General features: G+C 35.9%; 1 protein-coding gene across 2 annotated transcripts; it reads left to right on the top strand.

The window, feature by feature from the left end:
- Positions 1-4,222: 4,222 nt before the first annotated feature.
- Positions 4,223-6,314, top strand: LOC132642657 (F-box/FBD/LRR-repeat protein At1g13570-like). Of its 2 annotated transcripts, XR_009583287.1 has the most exons (4): positions 4,223-4,491; positions 4,983-5,371; positions 5,469-5,633; positions 5,747-6,314. XR_009583287.1 is itself a non-coding variant. In XM_060359740.1 (3 exons), exons 1-2 carry the CDS (start codon positions 4,551-4,553, stop codon positions 5,593-5,595), a joined length of 948 nt encoding a protein of 315 aa, XP_060215723.1. In that variant the 5' UTR covers positions 4,523-4,550; the 3' UTR covers positions 5,596-5,633; positions 5,747-6,314. The 2 variants fall into 2 exon arrangements, 1 of the variants encoding a protein (XP_060215723.1); XM_060359740.1 differs by lacking the exon at positions 4,223-4,491 and having other exon boundaries at positions 4,523-5,371.
- The last annotated feature ends 10,353 nt before the right edge of the window (positions 6,315-16,667 follow it).

The raw sequence follows: 16,667 nt of genomic DNA, 5'->3' as shown, positions 1-16,667 counted from the left end.
CAAGTACACTAAAAACAGAAGACACTTTTGATTGTGGTGTTACTCGTGGAAAATTAATTTTCTAATAATTAATTAATTACGTCAAAATACCACTAAAACCTCATTTGTTTGCACTTATAGCCTGTTTGACCAAGCTTCTACAATCAACTTATTTTAAAAAATACTTTTCAAAAAGTACTTTTGGCGAAAAACAGTTTGTGTTGGCCAATTAATTAAAAAAGCTCATTTGAGCAGCTATTAGTGTTTGGTCAAGCTTTTAAAAAGTGTTTTTATTTGTATTTTTCTCAAAAGTACTTTTTAAAAAAGTGCTTTTGGGCAAAAGCTATTTTTTTAACTTCTGAAAATCTGCTTCTGGTACTTCCCCAAAACACTTATTTTTTCCCAAAAGCTTGATCAAACACCTCACTTTTTTTCAAATAAGCACTTATTGAAAAAAAAATACTTTTGGGGGAAAAATAAGCTTAGCCAATCAGGCTATTAATGGAGGTCTAAATCTGAATGGTTCAGACTTTAAACCATTAAGTGCATTTGTTTACATTAAGATCTAAACACTTATTTGGTCTGAATAGGTCTTATAGCCTGTTTGGCCAAGCTTATTTTCCCCCCAAAAGTACTTATTTTAAAAAAAGAGATGTTTGGCCAAGCTTTTAGGAGAAAATAAGTGCTTTTAGGGAGTAACAGAAGCAGTTTTTCAGAAGCTTAAAAAAATAATTTTTGCTCAAAAACACTTTTTTAAAAAGTACTTTTGAGAAAAACACACATAAAAGCACTTTTTAAAAGCTTGGTCAAATACTAATTGTTGCTCAAAAATACTTTTTAAATTAATTGGCCAAACACTGCTTTTAGCCAAAAGTACTTTTCTGAGAAGTACTTTTGAAAAAAGTACTTTTTAAAATAAGCTATTTTTAAAAGTGTGACCAAACAGATCATTAAGATCTTGAGCAAAGTTTTAATATCATCAAGAGATATTTTGTGTGGATAATTTTTACTACTGACTCCATCTTCCCTATCCCCTCACTCCCACCACCCACCCCTACTTACCCCCCGCCACCACCCCACCTACCCACCCCCACCCCTACCCATCCCACGCCCCCACCCCAACCCTCCACTACCCACCACCCATACCCCAACACTACCCCCTCACTCACCACCAAAACCACCCCAACTCCACCCCCACTCCACAAACCCACTGTTACACCTCGGAAAAATTTTCCGTTGGTACGTAAGTGAACGAACTAGTGATAAGTATGAGTGCATGATGTCCATGAGCAAGAAACGACGTTTGATGACCTTAGGTGAGATTTCGAAGGTATCCGATGTGAGATGAGAAAGCTGGCTAAATTAAGATGAGATATAAGGTGAGCAATGCATGTGCATGGACGTGGGTGATTAAAATGAGAAGTCTAAGAAATATGGGAAGTTGCAGAATTGCAACTGCCCAGTGGTCGTAAAGTGCTAGGACGAACCGTAAACTGGTATACGGTCCGTAAACTAGCAAGTCGTAAACTGCCATGCAAGGCTTCAACTTTCTGCCAGCCGAGAAATGGTAAAATACGATCTGGAGGGCGGACCGTAAAGTGATTTACGGCCCGTAAACCATGGTCGTAAATCACCATGCAAGCAGCCAAAGCTTCTGGTTCTGGAAATGGTTAAAGACGATCGCGAGGAACGGTCCGTAAACTGCAATACGGGCCGTAAACCATGATGGACGACCACTGTTCACCTCAGCACAGATTTTGCAAGTCATTAAATAAAGGGACCAACACTTGTTTTATTTCATTACTAACATTACACCACTTCTCTCTAAAACCTCTCTCTACATTTATTATACAAGTTTTCAAGGATATTGAGGATCAACAACATAAACAAGGTGAATTAAGAGTAAGAACATCATCAAAGATCATCTAGGTCAAGAAATCCAAATGGAGAAAAACTAGGGTTTTGCTGAAAGTGGAGTATTATTAACCAAAGCTTGTTCCTACAACTTCTAAGGTAAGATTCATGATTTTTACATGATGTTTAAGGTGAAGAGTTGGAATACATGGATTGTAGAAAATATGGTCAAGTAGGTCATAAATGATGAATAGTGACATTTTGAGGAATAGTTTGAATTGAATCATGAATGTTGTTGTGTTGTGATATGAATGCACTATAAATGGTACTAAGATCATGAACTAGACACTTTAGACGAATGGACGAAGTTGGATGTTATGACCATGAATATGGGTGAATTAGAGGCAAATTAAGGAATCTAGATAATGTGGATAATGTGAATGACTAATGACCATTGTTATGATATTAATGAAGGTATAGACGCTAGCATTGGAAGGAAGCGTGCAAGTGTAGAATAGTCCGACGAAAAGGTATGTAAGGCTAACCCTTCTTTCATAAGGCATGGTTCCTTGGCCAAACTCTTAAATCCTCTATATGAGTATGTTGTATTCAAATGATTGACACTCCGAGCTCATAAGCTCACGATCCTCGATATGTGCTACGATTGTACTACGCACCCCATATGACGAGTAAGCATAAGATATAGATGTAGCGAAAATGATGATGATAGTGATGACGATGATAATAATAATGATGCTAAAGGTGCCTACGGGCTATTATACTTACATGTGCCTATGAAGGGCTATAATGACACCCCGAGCTTATAACGCCGGGTAGGATATATGTATATGAATATGTATAAAGTATGTATACGATTACGAAACGCACGCACACCTCTGCAGATGGTACGGATAACCCTAAAGCCTTGGTAGGGCCAGGTATGAGTAACCTTGAGTCTTGGTTGGCCAAGTATGTATGAAACACCGATCCTATGAGGTCGGGTATGCTATGTAAATGCTATGTATATGAAATGACTATGTATATAATATGAATATGAATGTGATAAGACTATGTATAAGAATACGAATAAGGACATGTATACGAATATGAGCACAAGTATGGTACGAGTACTATTATGGAATACGGATGATGACGTAGGTGTACAAATATGTATGAAAAATGGAAAGTCCTACGAAAGGTAGGTAAGTGCTATGACGATGATATTATTGTCTCCCCCTCCTATGCTATTTCATATGTTGTTCATGATGCTTATTTATTGATGTTGCTCATGCTTTACATACTCAGTACATTCTTCGTACTGACGTCCTTTTGTTTGTGGACGCTGCGTCATGCCCGCAGGTGCACAGGGAGACAGACTTGATCCATAGCTGCCTATTCGGAGATTACATAGAGAGCTCCATTTCCTTCGGAGCCATATCTTTTGGGTACTCATTCTTTTGTGTATATAATTATGGGCATAGCGGGGTCCTGTCCCGCTAATGTGATATGTTATACTCTTAGAGGCTCGTAGACATGTGTGTGTGTGGGTAGATGTGTTTGGCCTTGTCGGCCTATGTTTTGTATATCATTTTGTCGGTCACGTTGGCCCATGTACATTGATGTGGCATAGATGCCTATGATGATATAAATGTGCTGTTGTCCAAATGGGACTAGTTGACGAATGAATGGAAATGCATGTATAATTACGTGGCTCACCTAGATGTAAGCATAAGAGTAAGCTAAGAGGGTGCCCGGGTGGGCTAGCATCGGGTGCTTGTCGCGGCCCCGAGTCGGGTCGTGACACCCACCCATCACAACCACCCACCTACCTTACTCCCAACCACCCCGTCACCACCACCCACAGTATCCCCGAGACCCACCCCACCACCACTATCGTACCCCACCTACCAACCCCCCCCCCAAGAAAAAACCCACCCACCATCACTACAAACATCTCCATCATTACTAACAAACATAAATATTTCATATTTTTATCAAATAATATTCTTATTTTATTAAATTTGTATTTATTTTATAATTTTTAGTTCCGATTTTGTTTTAATTGTATATTTATTGTGTTTAAGTACATACATTATGCACATTCAGATGTTGAGAAAACAAACAGTCTAAATCATTCAGTATTCAGATCTAGAGATAACATCTTAATCATTCAGATATGCATTAAGGCGACTTAATCTTAATGAAAACAAATGAGGCTTGTATCCTGAACAATTACTCCCTGTCCCATCAGTCATCACCATTTTCCCCTTTTGACCAAAAAAGAAATCTTTTAACTCTCTTTTTTGACAGAAAGCCATACACTTAACATTTATTTGGAACATGAAGTAGCGGATGCAGTTTCTTCCTTTGGGTATGTGCATGCGTTTTCTACATTTATTTGGTGCATAATTTTGTCCAAATCTGCTTTTGGGAAAGGCCAAAAACTAAATAGTACTATATTATCTTCTCTTCTATTCTTGTTGTTGTAGATGCTCAACAGTTTATAGACCTTATTATCCGCGAAAGAAAATGTGTTTTGCACTTTCGATTTTCCCTTTTGAATAATAAATGTTAACAATTTCATAGGTGTTAAGAGGACTTGTATGTTTGACAATGTGAATAGCAGATTAATTAGCAGTTCTGTCCTGATAGTTGGAGGTAAGTTACCTTGGATTCCTTGTTTATTTTCTGCAGATTTTTATCGGCGATAACTGTTTATGATGCCTCCACGTAGTTGTCAAAGTGCATCTCTGGATATACTTAGCAACCTTCAAGGGGATGTAATCGATGAGATTCTAATACGTTTACCTTTGGAAGATGCTGTGAGAACAAGCATCTTATCGAAAAAGTGGAGATATGATTGGTGTAGACTTCCAGAGTTGGCCCTTAATCAACAAGCTTTGAAGGCTTCGAGGAACACAATACCCCTTGCACTAACATTTACAAACATTGTCAACCATATTTTGACCCTTCATTCAGGACCAATTACTAAGTTTACCCTCAACTTGGATCCGTATCTGATACCCCGTCCTACATTTGACAACTTGATATATTTCCTTTCTAAGAATGACATTCAGCATCTTGTTCTTAGATTTCCATGGGGTATTAACCCATACAAATTGCCTTCATCATTTTTCACATGTTTGCAGTTGAGGCATCTGACTCTCCAAAGTTGCTTAATAGAGCTTCTTCCACCGGCCTTTAGAGGATTTGATAAGCTTCGGAGCCTTGAACTACATTGCGTGGCAATTTCTTCCAAGTTGCTTGAAAGTTTAATCTCTAGTTGCTCATTTCTCCAGCATTTGCTGCTGCAAATCTCAGAAACTTCAAATGTTGTTGAAATTAAAGCTCCAAAGCTGAAATCTTTTGATTTCAAAGGCAATATAAGATTTATTTGGTTAAAGCATATCCCTTTGCTGGAGAAAGTTTCGCTTACGGAAAATGGTTCTTCTGCGGAGGCAGGAAATTCTGACATTGCTAAGTTTTTAAGTCTTTTTCTGTTGTCGAGTATCTCAAATTGGATAGCAGTAGTCTCAAGGTATATGTGCTCCCTTACTTCATTGTGATGCATTTTCATAGATGTAACAACATTGGGGCTGAGTCATTCTGAAATTTTGCATGCATTTTCTTCCTAGTTATTTGCTGTGGGAGCAGGTGGAGTACCAACAAGGCTTCCCTTTGATCTCAACTCTATCAAAAGTCATTACCTATCCGATATTTATCTGGATGACTTGGATGTGGTCTCGTGTGCTCTTTGCCTAATAAGAAGTTTCCCATACTTACAGTATTTGGAAATCCAGGTTCTGAATTGTCTGACTCATTTGCTTCTATCCTTATGTAGTGGTTTTCTTGTTTTCAAACTTATTATCGTCTATAAGTTCTAAGAGACAGTGCTGTTGGTAATCTTTCGTAGGTGGGCCATTGTTACGAGGATATTCCAGCTCTGGAATGTCTTGAAGTGGAAGGTTTCTCGGGTGTGACTTTAGTCGCCTTAGGGAAGTTAATCTAAATGGTGATTTGGCCACAGAGCCTGGGATGCAGCTTGTCGAGCTTCTGTTAGCCAAGTCACCCGCGCTGGTGAGAATGTTGATCGAGACCTGGATAAATGATGATAATCCCTGGCAACTAACTCAGTCTCTTTTCAAGACAGACGAATTGGCCGCTGTTCTAAAAGAATTTCGACGTGCATCATATAAAGCAGAAGTTGTGTATAACGTCGAGTATGATCGAGATTTGGACTATCTCTTGTAATGAGGCTTATACTGATATGTCATTGTTTCTGTATTATATTGTGGTTGTTGTGTGTTAATTCCATTCTTGGTCAATTACCTACGGCAAGCCTGAAGCCTTTTTTTCAAGAACCTAATGTGTGTAAGGTTGAGCCATAGAGATTTGATGATATTAACAGTCCCCCAACTCTAGTAGCACTGATATGGACTTTCTTTGTAATTATTCATTGTGATTTAGCGATATTCAATACGTATTTGCTTAATCTCATTTTTCTTGTCGTGTTGTTCCTAGTTAACTGATGTGCAAATCCAAATTTGGTTATTACTGTTCCTTTTACTTTTCTTGGGGGTGGGGGGTGGGGCGGGGGGTTGGGGGGGGGGGGTTGCATGCTTTGGTACCACTTGAAAGAGGCAGTTGAGTTTTCATTTTACATAGAAAATGAGTCAGGTGTTTTTAATGGCTTTCGATTAGGTTTCATGCCCAACATTCAATTTAGAGAGTAATCAATTAACGTATTTAACGTAGTTACACGAGTAATCCACCAAAAGTTTGAATACAATCATTTTTTCTCCTAATGTTGTGGTTGTAGGTATCAGATTATAGAACTTATTGTCAGCTAAAGAGAAGGTATTCATGCAATGCATTGTTGTGGGATGGCTTTATCCTACTCTCTACCTCTCTCATCATATCACGGTAAATATTTGTCGCATTCTTGTTTACGTACCAAACAATTTAATCTTAGCAATTAAGAATTAAAGTGAAAATACACAGTAAACTTAGTCATGGTTAATTTTAATTGACTTAAATACACATCTCTTGCATTGGTCAGGTTGATGTAAACCTTAAGCATGGGTAAGTTTTTAATGTCATATCTCCAAAATATACAACAACAACAACAACCCAGTGGAATCCCATATCTTGGGGTCTGGGGAGGGTAGAATGTACGCAGACCTTACTCCTACTAAGGTAGGATGGCTGTTTCCGACATATCTCCAAAATATCTAGCTGAAATATGAACACATTAACTTAGTTGATATGAAAACTCATAAGAAACTTTTGAAATTCATAAAATGTCGCACTTGAGGCTAAGAAAGAATGTCACAGGATGCAGTTAAATTTTTAAAAAATTAATCTTCGAGAAAAGGACTATATGGAAACCACACTACTGGACAATAAAAAGTATGGCCAATAAAATGTAGTGACGATTCGTATAGCCGACCCGCAACTTGTTTTGTTGTTGCATGATAAGATTTAAGGAGAAAATTGAAATTCCATTGAATATATAAGACAGTCTCAAATTAAGGTAATTGTAGATACCTCATTGCTTTTATTATTTGGGTATGCAACTTTTTTTTTTCCCCAGAAAATTAATCAACGTCATTGAACATTGATTCTACAATGTGAATGCATTTATCTGCACGCTCTGTTTCAAGTATTAATATCAGCTTTGATTTGTTAAATAAATCCTATGGGAATGAACAGACTAGGGAAGTTCAACCAAAATGTCCTTTGAAGAACTCAAAAAAATGACCCTTGATTTTCTTCCAAATTAAAAGCTGTTCATTAAAATCCACTACTACTCACTGCTACTAGTAAGACAACTATTTATAGACCCCTAAATTTATGTTCAATCAAATATGTAATTTCATATATGTAAAATATTTCAGAGAAAGATTAAGTATGAGTCAGTGTGCTAGAAAAAAGGTATCCAGTGACTTACCAACTGAGATACTACATAGACTACTGGAGCTCATGCCCATCAAATATGCTGCAAGACTAAGCACCTTATCAAAGCAATGGAGGCAGTTATTGTCCACACTGCAACATCTTGTGTTTGACCCCCAGTTTTTTCAGTATGTATCTAATATTGGGGATTCTGCAGCAAGAATTATCCATAAAATTCCAATGCAACATACTGGACCTATTCTGGGATTTCATCTTATCTCTGAAACACAAAAATTGTCTCAGTCAGATGTGGATCGATGCATCATCTTTGTATCGAATCATGGTATCCAGGAGCTCACTCTCGATATGGCTAATGATGAAAAATATGCATTGCCTGATAGCATATTTACTTGTGCAACGTTGACACATTTGAAGCTATCGAGGTGTATCTTTAAATTGCCTGATGGTACCCAATTCCCCAATCTTGTTAGCCTCAAATTAGAACATTCTGCAATTAACAGTCCTGTAGGATCAAAAAACACTACTCTTATTCTGCCAATGCTTGAGACTTTGGAGTTGAAATTTTGTGTTGATGTTGATTCTGTTGATTTGGTTTGTCCAAAGCTTGTGAACTTGTCTATCCTTAGCAGTTATACAGTTACATTTGAGTGTTTTGATGTGAACCCGATATTTGAAGGGATTAAGCATCTCTGCTTGGATGGCTCATCCCTAAAAGTGAGAATATTAATGCCTTTTGCTATGTTTTTTATTTGCTGTATTTTAGTTTGCAACTCAGTGATTAATTCTCTGATGTTTTCGTTGTGTTTTCAGAACTTAGGGTCGGTTCCTGTGCCAGATAGGCTTGATGTATCACTAAACTTGCAAAGCCTGAAAATTTGTGGCTTGAAGATTTCTGTTAAATGTACTACCTGTGCACTTTGCCTACTGCGAAATTCTCCTAACCTTATTGAACTTAACATAGATGAATTTGTGAAGGTAAGACATACCTTGACTATAAGTACAATTCTATGTATATTATATGTACACAGCCCCCAGGGCTTTACTGATCTTGTGGTAAGATTGCAGCGCGTGATATGTGCATTAGGCGCATGTCACAGGTCTTGAACTCTGCATCGCTGATAAATCTTGGTATTTGAATGAAGAAGGGTAGAAGGGCATATGCCCATTATCTATTTTGAACTGTGCATCATTGACCCTCGGGGATTTCTCGTTTATAAAATAGTTGTATATGTATAAAGTTCACTTATTTTTGGATGCTTGAATGACTTGGTGCTACATCTTTTTTTAGGTTGATGAGACGGTGTGTCACACAACAGAACTGTTTGATTACTTGTCCAAGGCACAAAACGAAGTGAGTGAAGCTCTAAGGGGGATTCGAACAGTGAGGTTGGGGAAATTCAAAGGGACAATTACTGAAATGTACTTAGCAGAAGTCATCCTTGGTCATGCTCCAAAACTTGAGAGGATGATCAATGAACAGTGCAAGAGAAGTAATGCCAGAATTAAGTGTCATGAACTTTTGAAGGAGTTGATAAGCTATCATCGAGCATCACCAAATGCAGAAATCAAGTACACTTAGACTGATTCTAGTATCCTATTACGACTTAATTGGTCAAGTGCATTCGTTTCATATTTAAACTTAATATGATTATGTAGATCTATCAAAGAATTCACATAATTTCACTTTGAATTTTTTGGTAATCCTATCGATTTGTGAAGTTAGTAATGTTCATGATTCTTATGGGATCGAACAAGTCTGAATGATGATACATTCCGAGTATGTTTTTAGGGATCATGCTTGTGCACCTTACTTTACAGCAGTGTTTAAATATTCTTATTTAGATTACCATCGGTTAAGATTGAAGCTGAATCAAAGTTGTTATTGTCTCTGCTGTTTCCACACTGTAATCACTAATGTCTCTTGAAATAAATCATTTAGGAAGGTGTGGACTCTTACATCAGGTAAAACTCTGAAGAAAAGATAATGGAATTCCCTTATATACACTAATTATCAAAGTGAATTAATGAATAATACAATATTTCTTACCAGATATGAGTTGAACAAAACTTTAAATTTCAATGAGGTGAAAATAGGTTGTTTTTATAGGAGTCCAAGAAGTGAGATAATTATGTGGAAATTTTAGAAGTTTCACGTAATTTGTGCACCATGAAAGGAAAAATCAATTAAATGACTAATGTTTTGTGGGAATCCTTTCTAATCTAATATACATTATGTTTTCTTTTTTGCCTCTGATCTGTATATAACCATTATGAAAATGTAGCTTAGACTAAACGCTAGCTTTAGATGTACAAAATCCTATAACCTTCTCTTAATTCTACATAATTAATCTGTTACTATTTATGGTCGTGTGAACTAAGTTTTGAAGTAGTTGAGGGGATTAAGATCAATTAATTTATTTACGAGCGATGCACCCAAAGAATTGTATAAGCCAAAGTAGTGAAACCAGGAAGTGCTACTCTCACTCTTCCTTCCCCGGCGGATTTGTTCCATCATTTTAACTTCAGCCAAATTTGAGTTCCAGCAGTAAGGGGGTTGGAAAGCCTTGTAATTAATCAGCAAAGCAGAAAGCTATCTCTAAAACATTCAGGGTTGATGAGATATATGTAGGTGTTGGAAATTTGGGCTTCAACTCTGATCAAAATGATGGATACCTGTGTGTTCTAGCAAGTCCAAGAACAAGGGTGCTGGGAAGAAGCAATGTATTCCTCATAATTCCATTTCAGAATCTTGGGGAAACAAGAATAGTACTTGGGGTCATCAGGATATTGTTCACAAATTGGGGTTCTGTAACCATGTTGGATCATCTAATTATCCTGTCACTGATGATGATGTTAGGCCTATGAATCTGATGGGGAGGATAATAAATTGGATTTGCCTGATGATGACTGTGATGAATATGAGTTTCAGAGTGATGACAGTTTTGATGATCACTCCGTTGTGAATAAAATGAGTTATGAGGCGGGCAAGAGAAGTCGTACCTCCAGGTGAGGTGCAAAATACACTTGCTTCATCAGCTGATACATGAGCACTTGTAGGTTCTACAGTTGATGGCCCAGAAGATACACCTTCCACTGTGTCGTCAATGTCGTTATCTGTATCAGATGCAACACTAAAAATTGGTGTACTCCGAATAGGAGAAGATGCTGCATCTGATACAGACAACAAAATTGACAGCGCAGTTTGTTTTTGGGTTGTGGAACCTGTCTGTCACCTTATGTTTGATCACTCAAACGTATGGCTTTTCTTGGTAATTGAAGGACTCTGCAGTATATCTTTGCTAATTCCTTTCTGTCTATGACTTAGTCTACTGAAATTGTTTGTGATCGACTTGGTACATTGAGAGAGAAATGGGCATTTTCTCTATTCTCTACCGGTGATGCTTCAGTATGATTTTAAGCACAACTAAGAGAGACTAATTGCATCTTTTTGGATCCTGGTAAGCTTATTATGTGCTTCTCATCTTTTTCTCTGTTGGAAGATGTTGGCTTACGAAGCATAAGCTTTATCTGATTTTTCTGGTTTCTTTTATGTAAATGTTAGTTTTCTTGGTTATGTGCATACATCCAGTAATTGTGATTGGCAATTGGTGCAGCTATTGGTCACATAATTATGTACACTTAGTAATGCTAAATATGACATTATTTTTCAGTACATAGTAAAACTTCTTGTTTGATGTCATCCATATTGTGGGAATAAAGCAGGTCAATAGCAGTGACACCGTGTAACCTATAGTAGTACTATTCAAGCACCGTCACAGCTTTGAATTTCTGCTGAAGTTGGGATGCTCCACAAACATTTATATTCTGGTCTGACCATGTGTTTTGATGATGCTAAAGAAACTGTTCCAGCAGGTACATATATATCCAAAAAAAAAAAAAAAAAAAAACCTTGTGTACCTTGCTGGCTCAGTGGTTAAGTTTGAAAATATTTGTTTGTGCCGATTTTCTGAAAATATGTTTGAAACTAGTTATATTTTCAAACATATAACTGGGCCGATTTTCTAGAAAACCTCTTTTTTCCCTTCCAATTTTAATTTTCCCCCAAATTGGCGGGAAATTTTTAGTTTTCTTTACTTATAATATGATGATGCGCAATAGACTTCAACATAAAAATTTCGGAGTAATGTAGCTGTGAATGTCAATTTCACTTATGTGGTTTCAATTTTTGAAAATAAAGCTGACTAATTTTCTCAACATATAGGATAAAACTATTTTTTCTATCCTATTTCGTTTTTTAATACACGAAATGCAAAAAAAAAACACATATATATATATTTGTTTTTTTGTATTTCGTTGATATACCAACGAAATAGGAAATAATAATTGAATTAAATTTATATTCAAAATAAAGTTTTAATTGTAATTTCAAAAAAAAAATAGTTTTAATTTCAAAAATTGCAAAATAAAAAATAAAAAAAATGCCTATTTCGTGAATCAATTCACGAAATGCAAAGGAAAAAAAAATTCTTGCATTTCGTGAATCAAATCACGAAATAGGTTTTTTTTTTTTTTGCAATTTTTTGCATTTCGTATCAACTTCGTTCATTTAATTGACGAAATAAAAAAAAAATCCATTTCGTGAATTGCATCACGAAATGCTAAAAAAAATTTTAAAAAAATGTCTATTTCGTGAATTGATTCACGAAATGCAAAGGAAAAATTAAAAAAAAAAAATCTTGCATTTCGCTACACATGTAGCGAAATGCAAGAAATTCACCGGCACGGAACAGTACGTTGTGTGGGTATTTCGTTGGTTATCCAACGAAATACCCATTTTGGTCTAAAAAAAAAAAGACATACTATTTTTGTCTAATGACTGTAAAAATATGTCATTTTGGCTCCGGACTCTTAGAAATATTTACAATAGATAAGTGCAGTAGATTAAACAATCTGCATAAAGATGGTCTATTAATTATTTTTTTAGTTGATAACATTTGCTTCATTTCTAATTCACTTATACATATAATCATGAAGTGGTAAAAATTTTAAAGGCTCAAGGGTGAGTCCTATTGTACTTTGGCCTACTGTGTCATTGGTTGAGGGTAAGACGATGGATTCAAGTCCCATCGCATCAAGAGGGTAAGATGTTCTTTTCGAGTCCCATTGATTTATGGCCTGACATGCCTTTATATGGACAAGTGGTTGGGTTTGAGTCCCGATGCACTATATTGATAATATAATGATGACTAAGGTAAAATAATATTTATTTGATGAAAAAAAAATTGTGAAGCTCGTCCGTCCCACTTGATATGCTCCATTCCTTGATGTGAATGTGGTAGCAGTGCATAATATATATGTCTGAAAGAAGACAAATGGTTGAATGTATGAATCTGGATGTGAAGGGACAAAATAATAATAGTCATCATTGTGGTAATATAAAAGGAAGAACATTATGGGTTCTCAAAATGGTCCTTCAAAAGGTGAAGGTAAATTTTTTCCGTCAAGATGTGGTATGAAAGGTCATTTGGGTGGTTGTCGTGCAACCTAACTTGATGAAATTTTATAAATCCTCCATCAAAGCAAAAGATACAATTTCAAAGTGATGTCGAGGTGGGTCTATGAATATGATAAAGACAATGGGCATATAATAAAAATTTATGAAGCACGAACAAATGGTTATAGTCAATTCCTTGACAAGAATGTGACTTGTAATAAGCATTGTGAAAGTGATTCCGTCAAGATGAGATAAAAATTATGGATAAGAACATGCTCATGTATGGTTGAACAAATACCACAACTCACCTCTACCGAAGGTTTGAGAGAAATAGAAAGAAAATATTTTGGCATAAATGGTTATTTAATTTGGTCACATACTTTTAGTACATCACAAATATTGTGATGTGTTTTATCATGAATTACCAAAGGGTAAAAGTAAGAAATTTAAAAGCAAGAAATAAATCTTGCATATAAAAGTTTTGACCATGACGATAATGACAATTACTCCCTAAAAGGAGATGTTCATCATATGGATGGTATTATGAAATATGTGTACATAATTAATTGAGAGCTTTGGAAAAACTAATATGTTACTACCCGGAGGGATGAAATTGTCCATAATATTGGTGTTGTAGTAAGTCTCAAAAGAAACTTTTTAAGTTTCAAAGGCATTGGCCAGAAATGAATTATATTGAGGCTATAAATTATGGGAAGGTTTAATATCTTCATATTACTACATGGCATGACCGGTTGACCATCCCGGTTCGAATGTGATGCGAAAATAATTGAGAATTTATGTGGTTATATTTTGAAGAAATAAAGAGATTCTTCAAGAATTCTATGAAAATTGGTTAATTTACCAGCTAATGTTGGGATTGTATCCCATGATTTTGGAACGTATAAAAGGTGATATATGTATGGGCCCAGTCACCTGCCATGTAAACCGGTTTACTATTACATGGTGTTGTGGTCACAGGTGCATTTGGTATCAATTTGTGATTTGGTTATTGCAAGATTGTTTGCTCAAATTATTAAATTAAGAGCACAGTTCCAAACTATGAAAATTATGTTGATATGCTGGTTTGTATCCAAGTTGGTTTAGCAGAATTGTATGTCTCCAATTATAGCTAAACAATTGGTTATGAGAACAAATCTTCCAAAAGGAAATTTGGTTTGAGATAGGTTATTTAATATGTAGTAGCACTTGTAAGCATCTAGCCAACAAGTTATAATAAGTACCCCTATTATTGGTTCAGGGTCAGGAACCAAATAATTCTCATCTAAGAGTTTGAATGTGCGTAAATGTATGATTTAATTGCTCCACCACAACGCACAAAGATGGGTCCCCAAATAAGGTTGGAAGGTAAATGTTAGATTTCCTAACATTAGGGGGGGGGGGGGGGGATGATAGGTGGCTGGAAATAATGTATATGTAATGAATTATCATAGTTATGATCCTCGTTGAAAAGATAATTCAAGTTAACTGTCAGACGTATTTGTTGACCCAAAAGACAATATTATATTCCAGCTGCAAATGCTCCAATTAGAACTAAAGTCCTTGAAGGACAACGTCTATGACGATAAACCAATCGGTTCCACAGATAAAACTCCTTGAAGAAGGAGAGGAGCAAATGATAAAGATGGTCATAATAATGAGGCAGGTGCTTTAAAAAAGCATCACGACATAAATACTTTATAAAACTTTGGGAAAGGTTCAGGTACTTGAAATTAATGAAAAATGAAGAGATCTCGATAAATTATGTCACATTGGAACCGATATCAAATAACCGTCGACGGTATCTTTGAAATAATGTAGCGCTCAACATTATAATGGTGATGAGGATCTTGAATTCAAATCTGTCAAAGAATATAGACAGATATAATGATTGGTCAAATAAAATACGCAGTTCAAGTATATTTTGTTTCACTTCGAAAAGTGATGTTTTGGACCTATAGTCCAATGACCTCAAGGTATAATGTCAGTGGGGTACAAATGGATTCTTGTGCGAAAAGTAAAATGAGAAATAAAAACCGTAACAATAAAGTACGGCTTGTGCCTTGTGGGCATAAAGATTTTTCGCAAAAGTCCTGACATTATTGTATGGAGACGTATGTATTCTCATGTGGTGGATGCAATGGGGTTTCTTATCAGTCTGGCAATATATGAAAATTTTGAATGCGTATAAATCATTGTTGTAAATATGGCTATATAGACAATGAAAGAAAATTTGTAGGGATTTAAATTGGTTTGCAGCATTTAAGGTTTACGAAAATAAAGCTTCAACAAATCTTTATATAGGTTAAAGCGATTCCATTGAGTACCCCAATGGTTGTGATGTCGCTAAATATAAATAAACATCATTTTGACCTCATGATAATGATGAGTATATTGTATTGCATACTGCAAAAGAAATTATTAATATAGATTTGTTTGTCCTAACAACTATTATCAAGGTTTTGTTGGTTATGTAAATGCAGGGCATTATTTATATTATTACATGAAGTTTGGTCTTCAAGCAAGTACTGATTTGCATGTGAGGATACTGCCATACTATGACGTTCGACATGGCAGTTAATTGTTGATACTTATACAAAGCAATTCAGAAATGCGTGTCAGGCCGAGATCAATAATTCAACACAATTTGCAATAATATGATGTTTATTTGGAAATTAAGATCTCAACAATATTGTACGAAGCTTGCATAGCTCAATTGAAAGAAAGATATAAAAAAGGAGACAAAATACAACACATTCCTCAAAGTTCTTTTCCAGACATGACTTTCAACAGAAAGGTGAAATAAGTTTTCAACAAATACGCTCGATTGATAAGTTGATGGACATGTTCACTAAAGCATTGCTAACCTCGACATTTGAGAAGCTGATATACAAGATTTGGATGTGTTGTCTCCAAGAATTAAGTGATACTTTAATCAGGGGGAGTATAATACGCGCTGTACTCTTTTTCCCTTAGCTGAGGTTTTGTCCCATTGGGTTTTCCTTGCAAGGTTTTTAATGAGGCAGCTAGCAATGCGTATTACGAGATATGTGTACTCTTTTTCCTTCACTAGGATTTTTTCCCACTGGGTTTTTCCTAGTAAGGTTTTAACGATGCATATCATCTATTAAGATATGGACATCCAAGGGGGAGTGTTATGAAATATTAAGTATGGATGTCCACCACTCTAGAAATAAATTTCCACTTCCTCCATGATCTCAAATGTTTAATGGAATGTCTCCCACTTCACCCATGATCTTCCCCACATTCTCATATGTTCAATGTCATATTTATATTTACCCTTTTATATGCCTCTATGCACCACTATAAATAGAGGCATAGGGATTCATATTGTAGTGACTTGAAAACACTTGAACATACTTGGTTACTTGGATGAAATAAGAAATTCTTTCCTCTCTTTGTTACTTTATTGTTTTTGCTCATCTTTTGATATGCTGTACTAACT

This window comes from Lycium barbarum, chromosome 5 (assembly GCF_019175385.1).
Source record: "Lycium barbarum isolate Lr01 chromosome 5, ASM1917538v2, whole genome shotgun sequence".
Lineage (NCBI taxonomy): Eukaryota > Viridiplantae > Streptophyta > Magnoliopsida > Solanales > Solanaceae > Lycium > Lycium barbarum.
The sequence above is the reverse complement of the archived record's forward strand: the minus strand, read 5'-3'. Positions and strand labels throughout refer to the sequence as shown.